The following is a 12,900-nucleotide window of genomic DNA, read 5'->3' as shown; positions in this document are numbered from 1 at the left end:
TGTCACTTCAAAATGGATCTCATTTAGGTCGGTTAGGAGACCACTCTCTCTCCGGAGGGTTCTGATTGGCCAGTACAAGCAGAGCTTCGACTTCAAAAACACACAAAATGCAAAGTCTTTCAATCACAGCAGCTACGAGGAAACACTTAATAAACTCCCATCAGTTCAGCTCCATCATCCCTTAAAGTATGAAGATCAAAGAACTTGATAGAAGAAATACACATCTAACTGATCTCCTGAATAAGCTCCTTCCATCGTACAATATACTTTACTACCACACCAGGGTTGGGGCTGCAACCACATTTCCTTATTCTATTCATTGTAGAAAATAAAGCAACAAAATGAATGAATGAATGAATAAATAACTAAATAAATGAATGCAGAAATAAATATCTAAATGAAGTCTGGTTCCCGTTGTCACTTCACCCCTCCAGGGAACATGGAAGCTCCAGTAAGCACATATGGCACAATAGCCATCCCATAATCCCCTTTATTTTTATTTTCGTGATGTCATTCTTTTTAAGCCCTTTCTTTATGAGAGAGGACAGGATGGGAGAGGAGAGGAGAAAAAAGGAGAGTAGAGAAGAGGTATGGGAGGAGGGAGGAGAGGAAGGGGTGGGGCGGAGGAGAAGAGAGGAGAGAATAGTAGAGGAGGGGGAGAAGAGGAGGAGAGTAGAGGAGAAGAGAGGGGGAAAAGGGACAGGAGGAGAGGGAGGGGCCAAAAACAAATGATGTGAATCTCTCATTGTTCTTTCTCTATGCCCTCATTCCAGTCAGGGTAATCAGAGAACATTGTGATTTACTGTCAGTGAACCCATAGAGTGCGTCAGGGAGAATCCACTGTGGCAGGGGCCATTAAAATAGATTTAACTTCCCACAGTATTAGACCAGATGTCTACACTTCTATTATATTTCAATCAGGCATGACCTTGGTCTCCATGTGATGAGGAGGATCACTAGAGTGGGTGTATGTGTGTGTAAAAGTGTGTGTGTAAAAGTGTGTGTGTGTGTGTGTGGGGGGAGATAAGGGGGGGGGGGGGGTGAGGGGGGGGGGGATTGGTGATGAGGGATAAAAAAAAAAGAACCCGGAAAACCAATAGAAATATCAAACTACTTAGTCCGTTAAATCCCTCTGCTGCGACCGAGAGAAGCCCGAAATAGATCCATGGTTTCAAGTTCGCTTAAAAGACTGTATGAATCATTGAGTGCTCCACTCTCTCCACTGTGGACACACTGGTTTTGGAGGGAGGATTGTGTGCATGTTTGAATGACGAGGCCTGTGAGGTTACAGCAACTGAGGCCTAGCATAGCAACATGCTAACTAGTCTCTGGACGAAGTTTATCGTAATACAGTGTGCACATTACAGTAACAGCTATCAGTAGCAATAAAATGCTTGATTGCCAGACTTCCTCAATAGTGCAGACGTTAGTAAAACTTTAGGGAAAAACATGCAAAAACAAATAAAAAATACTAAATATGAAATACTGTCCTGTTTCATCCTGACTGAGGAGGGAAGAAAGAGAAAGCGACAGACAGAAACCATGACCTAGAATCCATCCCGTTATCTTCCAGAACTCGATTTGTGAAGGAGAAGCTCTATTAAAATAACTGATAGGTATACCGAGGTCACTGGAGATGACTCATCCGGTTTTAGAGGATGATGGTAATTGGACTTATTGGCTGACATGGAGTGACCTACTTATAAGACTACATTTCCCAAACCTTCCAGCATGGGTGTGGACTTACTCTGTCCCTTGCAATGTTAGGTCAGGGAAAGACAAACTGTAGTTTTTTGGTAAAAACTTGGTAAAAAAAGAAATTACTTCAGTCGTAGAAGAACAAAATAATGAAGGAATCGGACTGGACCATCGTCGCCATGTCCATCGTCCCCATGTCCCCTTGATGGAACACACAAGCAGAGAATACTGACATCTGACACGATTTTTTCTGAAGGATTCAGAGCATTTAGAGGAGAGCCATAGAGTAGTGACAGAAAGGAAAAGAGAGTGTGGGAGGGAGGGAGACAGTGGAAGACCTATTCTATGGGGATCTATAGAGGAGGCGGAGGGCGAGGGAGGGGTGGGTGGATGTTGTACTGGGGGTTTACTGGTACGCCGTGAGTCACCATTAAATAACTGTGCTCTTCACTTGGTCCTTCGCCCACATGTGGTGAGTGGTGCCAGCGTGTTCTGAGGTGTCTGTTGAGTCAGTAGAGCTATGTGTGAGGGTGAGAGGGATAGAGATAGAAGGATAGAGAGAAAGAGAGAGAGAGAGAAAGAGAGAGAGAGACAGAGAGAGAGAGAGAGAGAGAGAGAGAGAGAGAGAGAGAGAGAGAGAAATGGAGAGAAATGGAGAGAAATGGAGAGAGTGAGTGAGAGAACCAGAGACAGGGGCAGAGAGGGAGTGAGAAAGAGAGAGGCACAGAGAGCACAGAGATAAAGAATAAGAGAGAGAGAAAGAGAGAGATAGAGAAAGGGTTTGCTCTGGGCTAGAGAGACTGTTTGGTTACCAGACTCCATTCAAATGATACAATTCCCTGCATTTTTGTTTTTGGGTCTGTGTTTTGGCATGCATGTGTCTGTGTTTTGGCATGCATGTGTAGACCTGTTTGTATGTTATGAGATAGATAGATAAAAAAAGGAGAGATAAGAAGAGAGAAATAGGGAGACAGAGAGAGAGTGAGAAAAAAAAGAGACAAAGAGAAAAAAAGAGAACGAGAGAGAGAGAGAGAGAAAGAGAGAGAGAGAGAGAGAGAGAGAGAGAGAGAGAGAGAGAGAGAGAGAGAGAGAGAGAGAGAGAGAGAGAGAGAGAGAGAGAAAAGCCTTTATAGAACAGGTGATGTTTCTATTCTAATCTGGATCATCAGCAATTGTTCTCCTGTGGTTGGCTCCCAGATCAAGAGGACCAGCTCACATGTTCCTCGACCAGAGAACTAAAGGCACAACACACCAAACACCCACCGAACAGCAGCGAGCAGCTTCCAGGAAAACACCACCTCTCCTCTCACTCGGCCCGTTGCAACACAGCAGTATAGAATAAGAGAGGTCTGCATTGCATGTGGTATGTGTGTGTGTGGTATGGGTATGTGTGTGTGTGTGTTTGAGATCATAACATGGGTAGGAAGTTGTAAATCCTGACCATGAACTCTATTGTAAATGGAACCCATTGGGACACAGACTGTGAAAACAGACCAGGAGATGACGCTTGCGACCCCCCTCCACACATAACACACACACAAACATAACACACACACACAAAACACACACAAGCACACGCACCAACACACACACACACACAAACATAAAAACACACACACACACAAACATAAAAACACACGCACACACATCCAGGGTCTAGTCTGTAATCACTCAAACAGATCGCTACTGATTTCAGTACCAATCAAAAGTATTTCCTGTCTGTCACACTGGACTGATCTCCAATCAGTACAATTCTTTTTGGAAGGGGACGGGGGGGAGAGGGGGGGAGGGATGTGGAGACAGGGTTGTCCTGGACACCAAAATACATCAAAGTGAAAGGCTTTTAAAGATTTCATTTCCCACAAGGCTCCAGGTCCTGGAAGTAATTTTGGTGCTCAAAAAAACATCCACTATTTATAACATAAACATTCTGTGCATGGTGGCACAATACAGTGTGTGGTTAACATCTACAGCATCATCCCTACTGCCCTTAGGGCCAAACACAGGTATCAGTCTCAACACACTATAAGGCCACAACTGCAACAATCAGAGTAATTGAGCGTTCTCATTCAAAGCACTATTGTCAATTAATCCTGGATTCTAGGGAGACTCCATAGTGGCTGTGAAGTGAATTAATACCATTTTATATAGTTTATATGTCTATAAATAGTATACATAATGCTATGTAGATTACCTTAGTGCTGAACGTCACCAAACAGGGAATTCAGCTGATTACAAAAGCATGTATAATGCAGGGTTAACTTAAAAATAACAAATTTGTGTGGCCAACATGCACTCTAAAATGCAAACTTGCTAAAAACCTTTTGAAGAAAAGTCTTTGTGAATGACTAGGTTGTGTGCTGGCCTAGTTTGAATCCCCCAAAAGCTGTTTCTGTTTAGTGGTTCTTGCTTTAAAAGCCCTGAGTTATTTGTAATAGAATATCTAGCGTCTGTGTTGAAGTGCTACCTAAATACATGCCCCGTGGAAACCTCCTTTTAGCTCACAAAGAAGAGCCTGTTCACATGCACATATTCACATGCAGGTTCAATACACTCAGGCTGGGGTGAGCATCAAAATGTTAGAATGTTGCCCACATTAAAGCCATGATGGTCATGACTTGGAATCGCACGGCTCTACCGTACACAAGCCAGCATACAACAAAATACTGATAATGACATTATTTAAGTTAACAACTTCTAAAACGAGTCACAAAACATGCACTGCCAGTTTTCAGTGTGAGCTAGCTCAGACACATAACCACACACAACCTCTATGTATCCATTAGCTGACTAATCACCGTCACCAATGAGTGCAGGGAAGATACAATATATGAACCTCCAATTTGTCTCAATTTATCTGCGGAGGTAATTTATATGCACCAAGTAAATGCAAAGCTAATAGACACAATTAAGCGTCAATTAAACCATAATTGCCTCATCTTTGACGAACACATGCACTCCAGCAGTGATAATGAATTATGTGTCGCTTTGAGAAAATACAGATGTTGCGATGTACGTGGCATTTTGTATTTACTGTACTCGACTCTGAACTACTGAACTAGGCTACTCCTCATCTTTATCAATAGTCTGTGTAGTTTCTGCCAATACACGATTACACTTCAAGAAAATCCTGCTTGTTCATCATCATGGTTTTTCATTAGTTCATTTCCTGTACTTTTGTTCAAATGTCATTCGACTGGAATGATACAGCAAAGGCAACCTTGTAATTGGACCTGAGTAGGACTGGGGGATTTAGGCTTCAAACCCATGTTTTGAGTAGCCAAAGGACCTTATGTTCAATAGAGGTGGCTATTGACATAACTTTAGGTCAGTGGCGATTGATATGTGACCACCATGGCAACAGAGCAGGAGGTTCATGACGATTAGCAAACAACTAACGCACGTTCGGTGAGCAAACAACTAACACAAGTTCGGTGAGACGAAAAGACTTGCTTACAAAAAAATGGCTCCCAAACTGTAGTCCTTCATACACTCTTACTGCGAGTAAAGTTTAAAGTTTATAAACCATTTGAAGAAAACAAGAAATCTCAGTCCAGCTCCTCGCCAAAGTTTCCTAGCGCCCTAACCTAGGTCTTATGGAGGTGTTTCTAAACCTCATTTCGAAATAAATAGGTTCTAATCCCGTGTGAGCATTTCTCAGACAAAAAGCCTCGGAGTCTGTCTCCCAACCCCTCATTACTGACGGCTGATATCGGCATCAAAGGGAAGACAAGAGGTGAAGGTTGAAGGGGAGCTCAACTCCTAGCCTCTCTTCCCAGTTCAGCGTTAGCCCGGTGCTAATTGACAGGGACTCTCAAACTAGCTTGATGTGTTTTCGTTAAACCACGGAGGCCTGCCGCTGTATCAACAAATCCTGGAGCCCCAAACTCTGCCATATGTCGACCCATGTGTTCCCCTCCACCAGCTGTGAACGCTCTGCTCCCCATCGCGACCCAGCAGCTCTCTGTCTGGGAGGAAACAACTCCAGCAACCTGCAGAGCCACTGAGCTTTAAACAGGCTCCTACCTCTATGCACAGTATGTAAGTAGGCCTACATACTACCTGAGTATTGACATCACATTTACATACCGTATAAGTATTAACAACCTACATACAGTACATATAGTCTATAAGTACTATCTAAGTATAAACTTGTCCTCTGTTGTAAATACCGTATATGATATATAGGCTACCTACTTACTACCTCCATACTTACCGTATATAATACAGTACACATAAGAGATGTATACTACCTAAGTACATACATATAGAAGAATATACTACCTACAGTGTAATACATACTACAGGTCACAGGGTTGCTGAGAGTCAACAGCTCTGTATAAGTAACCAAAGGTTGCTGGTTCGAATCCCTCATGTGTCCCAGGATAGAGAGATCCTGGACCTGGAAGCTGTGACTTATAATTGGCTAGCATATGAGTCTGAGAATAGGATGGAATGGGACCAAACTTACCTGGTTTGGTGACCGAAACTCTTGGTTATTGTCATTCATGTACATGTTGTCACCATCAAACTGAGGACAGAAATAGAAAAGAGAAACAAACATTGTCAATTCTGCTTCTGAGAGAGAGAGAGAGAGAGAGAACGAAAGAGAGGGAGAGAGAGAGAGAGAGAGAGAGAGAACGAAAGAGAGGGAGAGAGAGAGCACTATGGGTGGCCCGAAGTGTCTAATGACTTTGTCACATTTGCTAAACCTCGTCGTTGTCGCGGCGACGTCGGTAATTACTGTTCATCAGCAGGGTGGTAATTAGGCTGGTTGTGCCGAGTGACGAGTGATGGGCTTTCCCCTGTGGGGTCTACCATGCGGGAGTACGAGTGTGTGTGAGCTCCTATGTGATGTGTTTGTGTGAAAGCTCCAACAGTATGTGTGTGTGTGTGTGTGTGCAGGGCATGTCATGTCTCTCACAAGGTGGGCAATGAGGAGAGTGTTAATCAGGCGTGCAGAGAACACTTCCTGTAGGTGCCAACAATGTGCTAACTGCAGCGTTAGCCTTGGCTGTGACCCCTGACCCTAACAGTGCCTGGGAAAAGACCTGGGGTTCAGAACGCAGCATGTCACTAGTTATCACGAGCGTGCTAGCTTGGCTGACAAGCTCTGCCTCACAGAGTAATTACCACGAAGGAAATAGTGACTTGAGGACTTGATCAGTAAAGGAGAGCACCCTGAATGTAGAGCGGTCTTCTTTACTGAACTGAAAGTCATGTTTTATATCACGGTTTGACCGTTGAATTGAGCGTCAAAGAGGAAGAATACTGGTTGACAACCTTGCACTGGGGCTCTCTGGCACAGTCCTTTGTTTAGCATATAGAACAAACCTGGACTGAACTGTAATGACAGTGTTTGCGGCGTGGCAGTTCTGGAACTGTGGTGTGGTTCCAGAATGACAGTTCTGGAACTGGAATGTAGATACATTCAATAGGATCCCAATCTTGCATTTGTTGACTACTGCCATTCTTTGCATAGCGACAGCTGCACGAACATATCTCTCTCTCTCTCTGTGGCACTCCGTGAAAGTAGTGAAAACAAGATCAAACTAGACAGCATTCCATGTCAAATTCCACAGATGATGAGATACAATGTAAGACTATTCATTTGGGTGGTCTCTCCTAAGGCTTGAGTAATGGATTGGCATTCGCTGACATAAACACAGGTAGAATATCAGTATCAGAACATCTCAGAAATTATGAACTCAAATGACTAATAGATAAATTATTTGTCAGCATGAAATACAATCTCCACGGACGAAATGAGAAAAGAAATATAACATCCTTCGTCTGACAATATGAAGATGGATCAAGGAGGAGGGGGAGGAAGAGAGGGAGGGAGTGAGGGAGGGAGGGAGGGAGGGAGGGAGGGAGTGAGGGAGGGAGGGAGGGAGGGAGGGAGGGAGGGAGGGTGGGAGGGAGGGAGGGAGGGTGGGAGGGAGGGAGGGAGGGAGGGAAAGGAGGAGAGAGAAAGGGAGAACAAAATGGAAGAGAGACAAGGGGCAAGAGTGAGAGATTCTCAAATGACAGCAGATCATTGGTAGTAATGAGTGGAGAATGCAGGAAAAGTCTCAGGCCTATGGTTGGTTAACGAAGCATTTCAAGGAACCGTGTGCCGAACCGCTCGGTTATTCTAATGATTACACGTCCTGCCCAGCTGATCTGCAACTAAGGCACATAAACCTGATGTCTCAATGACGACTCAAGACTTGAGTCTCACACTGTTTCCCTGACTCCAAAAATCCCTGTTTTGTTTGGAATTGATGCTAGCTAAATGCCGAATGCATCTCTTTTATCTATGTGCTTTGTGTCTTATGTTACAGTAATATCACACTTCTTACAGTAACAGCATGAAATGCATGTTGAGCTAGAAGCCCATGTACTGTACAGTACCACAACCCTCTTGTCCAGATGTTTTATTTTATTGATTTAAATCCACTGTCGTGTCATTGATGACGCAAAGTAAAGCCAGCTCTAAAGGTTTCCTCAGGTTACCAGCCTCTCTTAACCGTGCGACCACAAAAGGTTTTACTGCTCATGAAAAAGTCATCTTGGATATTTATGTTTTGTTTTTGAAGCCTTAACATTGAGCAAGAACACAATGAAAATCTTTATTACTATGTTTGTATCTCAAAGGAGGAAAAGGAAAAGGATGTCACTTCAGATATCCAGACTGTGACCAGTCGTCTTATTTAATATTCAACAATAAGGTCTAATGTCAACATAAAAAGGTCAGCCATTTTGTGCCTCAACATGGCTGCCTATATATTCCAATGTCTGTTTTTTTTTCTCTGCTCTTCTATGGCTCTCCTCGCACTGCCTCTCTCCTATTTAAAATGCCAATTTATCCTCAGCTGAATGCTATCAGCACAGCCATTACTTCACATTCACTGCAGAAATCATCTTCTCTTGCTCAGCCTCTCCCCCTTTTCTCTCTCTCTCTCTCTCCCTACTTTCTCCTGTTTTTTTATAAATCTCTATCTCTCTTTTTCCTTTCCCTCCTTTTTGCTCATTCCAGCTCTCTCACCCTCTCTCTTTCACTCTATCTCTCTCTATCTTTCTATCTATCTCTGTCTCTCTCTCCAGTGGGCCTTGGCATTGCTCCCCCTTTGCTGGTCTAATTGTGCATTCTGCCTAGACAAGGGGCTCATTAAGCAGTAATTACACACATGTTGTTTTCGGCAAACATCTCTATTTGGATTGCTTTGCATGGTAATTGTTCAGCAGGGACTGCTGCTTGCGATGCTTCCCTCTGTGACACATGGAGGAGAGCGAGAGACAAAAAAAGAGACAGAGAGGAACGAGAGAGAAACAGAGAGAAAACAAACAAGAGGAAGAGAGCGTGTGGATAAAAAAGGAGAGAGAGAAGTATGGTGATCCAGATTGTATCAGAGTGAGACAGAAAGATGGAATGATGGCTACAGAGATGCAGTGAGAAAATGAAAGAGAGAACGAGTGATTGAGAGGATGAAATAATGAGAGTTAAACAGTGAATGAGAGAATGGAGAGAATGAGTGAAAGAATGAGAGTGATAAAGAGTATGAGAGCAACAGAGAGACAGAGAGAGGGGGGGAGAGGGAGAGACAGAAAGAGAGGGGGAGAGGGAGAGACAGAGAGAGAGACAGAGAGAGAGAGAGAGAGAGAGAGAGACATAGAGAGAGAGAGGGGAGAGAGAGAGACAGAGTGACATAGAGAGAGAGAGGGGAGAGAGAGAGAGAGAGAGAGAGAGAGAGAGAGAGAGAGAGAGAGAGAGGAGAGAGAGAGAGAGAGAGAGAAAAGTGACGGCCCGGAACTAGGTCAGGCCTCACCATCATTGACGAGCTCCGCGCTTCAAAAATAATGAACCCACCAGGTGGAAGTAATGCTAACTAGCATATCCAGGGAAAACATGTAATATTTACACAGTGCTAATGGCGGGATACAATGTCTGTCTATATCTTCTCATCTATGGGAGCAGAGGTCTGTTTGTTACTGCTAAGTGAAAAAAATAACATTGTGTGTGAGAGGCACACTTTGCATGATGGGGTATTCATACAGTAAGCCTGATATAATAGATCATGTAACATCTGGAGTGGGCTTGGCAGGGTCAGGGGAGGAAGAGGGCATATTAGGAAAGATAGCCCATCTAAAGAGCCTCCTGTTCAGACTAAACATGTTAGCTTGTATCCTCTCTATGAATACATCGAAACACCATGGGAGTCAATCTAATGCCTTTTGTTCAGTTGGGGAGGATTAACGTCAAAATAAAATAAAACTCGATTCCAGGGTATGTGTTTCGCAATCTCTATCGCATACTGTTTGTTTGGTGCTTGTTCTACGGTGTGTGGTGCATTCACAGCAAAAAGAAAAACTTTCAACAATGTTTTTTTTTTATACATTTATATAAGAGACTATAAGGAGAATGTGAAATACTTGTGACTTTAAAAGCCTTTTCCAGTACACTAACTCTCTAAAAATAATTCTCTCGCAGAGCGGAATTAATAAGCGCTGCTCAGCCATTCCGTGAAGGAAGGGGGGTACAGAGGGGGGGGGGGGGGGGGGGGGGGGGGGGGGCTGGGTGGGGGTGCTCATGCAATATGGATATCTGTTTGAGCACCCTTCTTCTCCACCCGCACCTCTTCCCCCCCCCCCTCTTTCTCTTTCTGTCTCTCTCTCTCTGTGCAATTAACTGCAGAAGAGGCCTAGCAAACCTCAACCTGAAACGATCCCAACGCGTCGCTGAATTTTGATTGTGGCCAACTTGTCACTGCGGGCTCAAAGAAAGACAAGGATACTGGGAAGAGACTCTGACATGGTAAAGAGGGAGTTGGAAGAATAGAATAGAATGAAAGAAAGAGAGGGAAAGAGAGTAGAGAGAGGAACTAAAGTGATAATGCTGATGTTTTACCACACCCCGAGCAAACAATAGCCATAGTGTGCACACACACACATACATGAATACGCACGCACACACACAAGCACACACATATACACACACGCACACTTGCAAGCACACACATACACACACGCATGCACACACACAAAGCCCATAAAGAGCCCAGCCCGTGGCCATGGCGACACATGCTCTGTTGTCGTTAGATAAGGAAACAGGGCCTCTTCCTGGGTGTGAGCTTGATCCTGACTTCACACATACACACCCTCACACACACACACACACACACACACATACACACACATACACACGCACACACACATACACACATACACACCCTCACACACATACACACACCCACACACACACACACACACACTCGCACAAACCCTCTCACACACACACACACACACACAGAATACACAACTGCTGCAGTACTAGGTCACACATAACACAGCCTCTAACCTTACTATGGATTTCTGAACTCTATTACCTGAACCAGTCATTTGAATATGCAAATATCTGTTTAGCTCAACAAGCACAAGACATATCTCTACAACAGAGTAATCTGTATGAGACAATACATAGCACAATTTATAAGAGTTCCTTGTCTGTTTATCAATAAATAATCTATGTTTGGTAAAACTGCAGTTACAAAAGCACTCAGATGTTCCTTCCTCATATGGAACTGAAGTTAAACTGAGTACAGTGTGTAAACAGAACCAGACTGGTAAGCAGGTTCCTACAGTTTCCTGTCTGTTTTACGTGTGGTATAAAAATAAAAAGAGTAGACTAAGATAGTTGTCAATCATCCACTTTCTGTTGCAGTGGAACAACCACAAAACAACTGAACGAGAGATGGAAGGAGAGATAGAGGAGAAGAGCAGTATGGAATGGGGTCGGTTGCTGCTAAATCATGTTTTCACTCAGAGCGTGCACAATAAGATAAACATCTCTGTGCTGATGTGACGCACAATAGCCATCTCCATTCCAGCGACGTGTAGCGGGTCAATAGTTGAGAGGACGATGGATTCAGAGACTTTGGAGTGTTTTTCTCTTTGCCGTGACTTGACGTGGCCTCTGTGTGTCATTAATTTCCAACTAACTCCTAAAATGAAAATAATCATCTCACTGACACTGAAAGACATCGAGTACAGAGCCTGCTTGATGGAAAAACGGCAGGCCACACACCCACCCACGAAAAGTGAAAAGTACAAAAAAAGTGGCAGACAACTTTTGGAAAGTCATAAAAATTAAAACAGGGGATGAAAGAAAAACAGAGGCGTTTAATTAAAATGTAATAACATGAATATGATGACCCGTGCCACGAACATTCATCGCTGATTTCAGCAAACGTTTTTCGACTAAGTGAATCGGAAGGAACTGTGGCACTAAGGCGAAGCCTCTTACTGAGGGGGTGAGAGTGCACGCCTCGGTGTGGTCCGCTGAACTCTGTTGCACGCATGATGTCATTCGCTGCTGATTGTGCAGAAGCTTCATGATGCAGCAACACCCACAGAATGGCCATTGAGCATGTATGTGTGCATGTATGTGTGCATGTATGTGTGTGGTTTGGTTAGCATGTGCAGGCAAAAGAGGATTGTTGAATGTGTGTGCATATGTTGTGTGTGTGTCCTTTGGTTAGCATGTGCATGTAAATGGGGACTTTTATGTGCGTTTGTTTGTGTGCGTGTGTGTGTGTGTTGGCAATCCTGAGTACACTTGCATTGAACACCCTCACCCTAACCCTGTAGTCTTGACGGCTCTACCTTCCTAACTGTACAGAGGGGAAACACTTCCTTAACATCTGACAATGTATACTGGCATCACATTAGCAGTTAAGAGTTAGACCCTGTGGCCTTCACAGGTGTTCATTTCTACTGGTGCTTTAGGTAGCATTTGGAGTGTTAGGGGTAATCTTTGAGTGCACGCATACCCAAAAATAGCGCGAACACACACACACACACACTAGTACCTGCATACAAACATGCATGCAGTCACGTACCAATGTCTCACAATTCCACCGAAACCACCAACACAGAAACTAACAAACAAGACAAGTGCAAGAATGTACCTTCGTGCACCCTCAAACACACAGACACACAGACACACACACACACAAACACACACACACAAACACACACACAAACACACATTCAAATTTAACAGTGAAGTGCAGCCGGGAAGAACAAAAAGAGGGGGGGAGGAGGGGGGGGGGGGGGGGGGGAGTAGCAAGTTGTGTGTGTGTGAGGTTTGTCTGCCAAAAATAGGGGGGGGATGTCGAGAACCCACTTTTAACTGAATCTGGTAAAGAGTGCAGGGGAGAT

At 43.9% G+C, this 12,900-nt stretch overlaps 1 protein-coding gene across 1 annotated transcript in view; it reads right to left on the bottom strand.

The window, feature by feature from the left end:
* Nucleotides 1–12,900, bottom strand: part of tox2 (TOX high mobility group box family member 2) — a 65,607-nt gene that overhangs the window by 26,497 nt on the left and 26,210 nt on the right. Inside the window, 1 exon segment of the mRNA XM_047039840.1 lies at nucleotides 6,170–6,229. Within this exon segment, the coding sequence (XP_046895796.1) occupies nucleotides 6,170–6,229 (60 nt within the window).

Source organism: Hypomesus transpacificus, chromosome 18 (assembly GCF_021917145.1).
Source record: "Hypomesus transpacificus isolate Combined female chromosome 18, fHypTra1, whole genome shotgun sequence".
In the NCBI taxonomy this organism is placed as follows: Eukaryota; Metazoa; Chordata; class Actinopteri; order Osmeriformes; family Osmeridae; genus Hypomesus; species Hypomesus transpacificus.
This window is presented reverse-complemented; position numbering and strand designations above follow the sequence as displayed.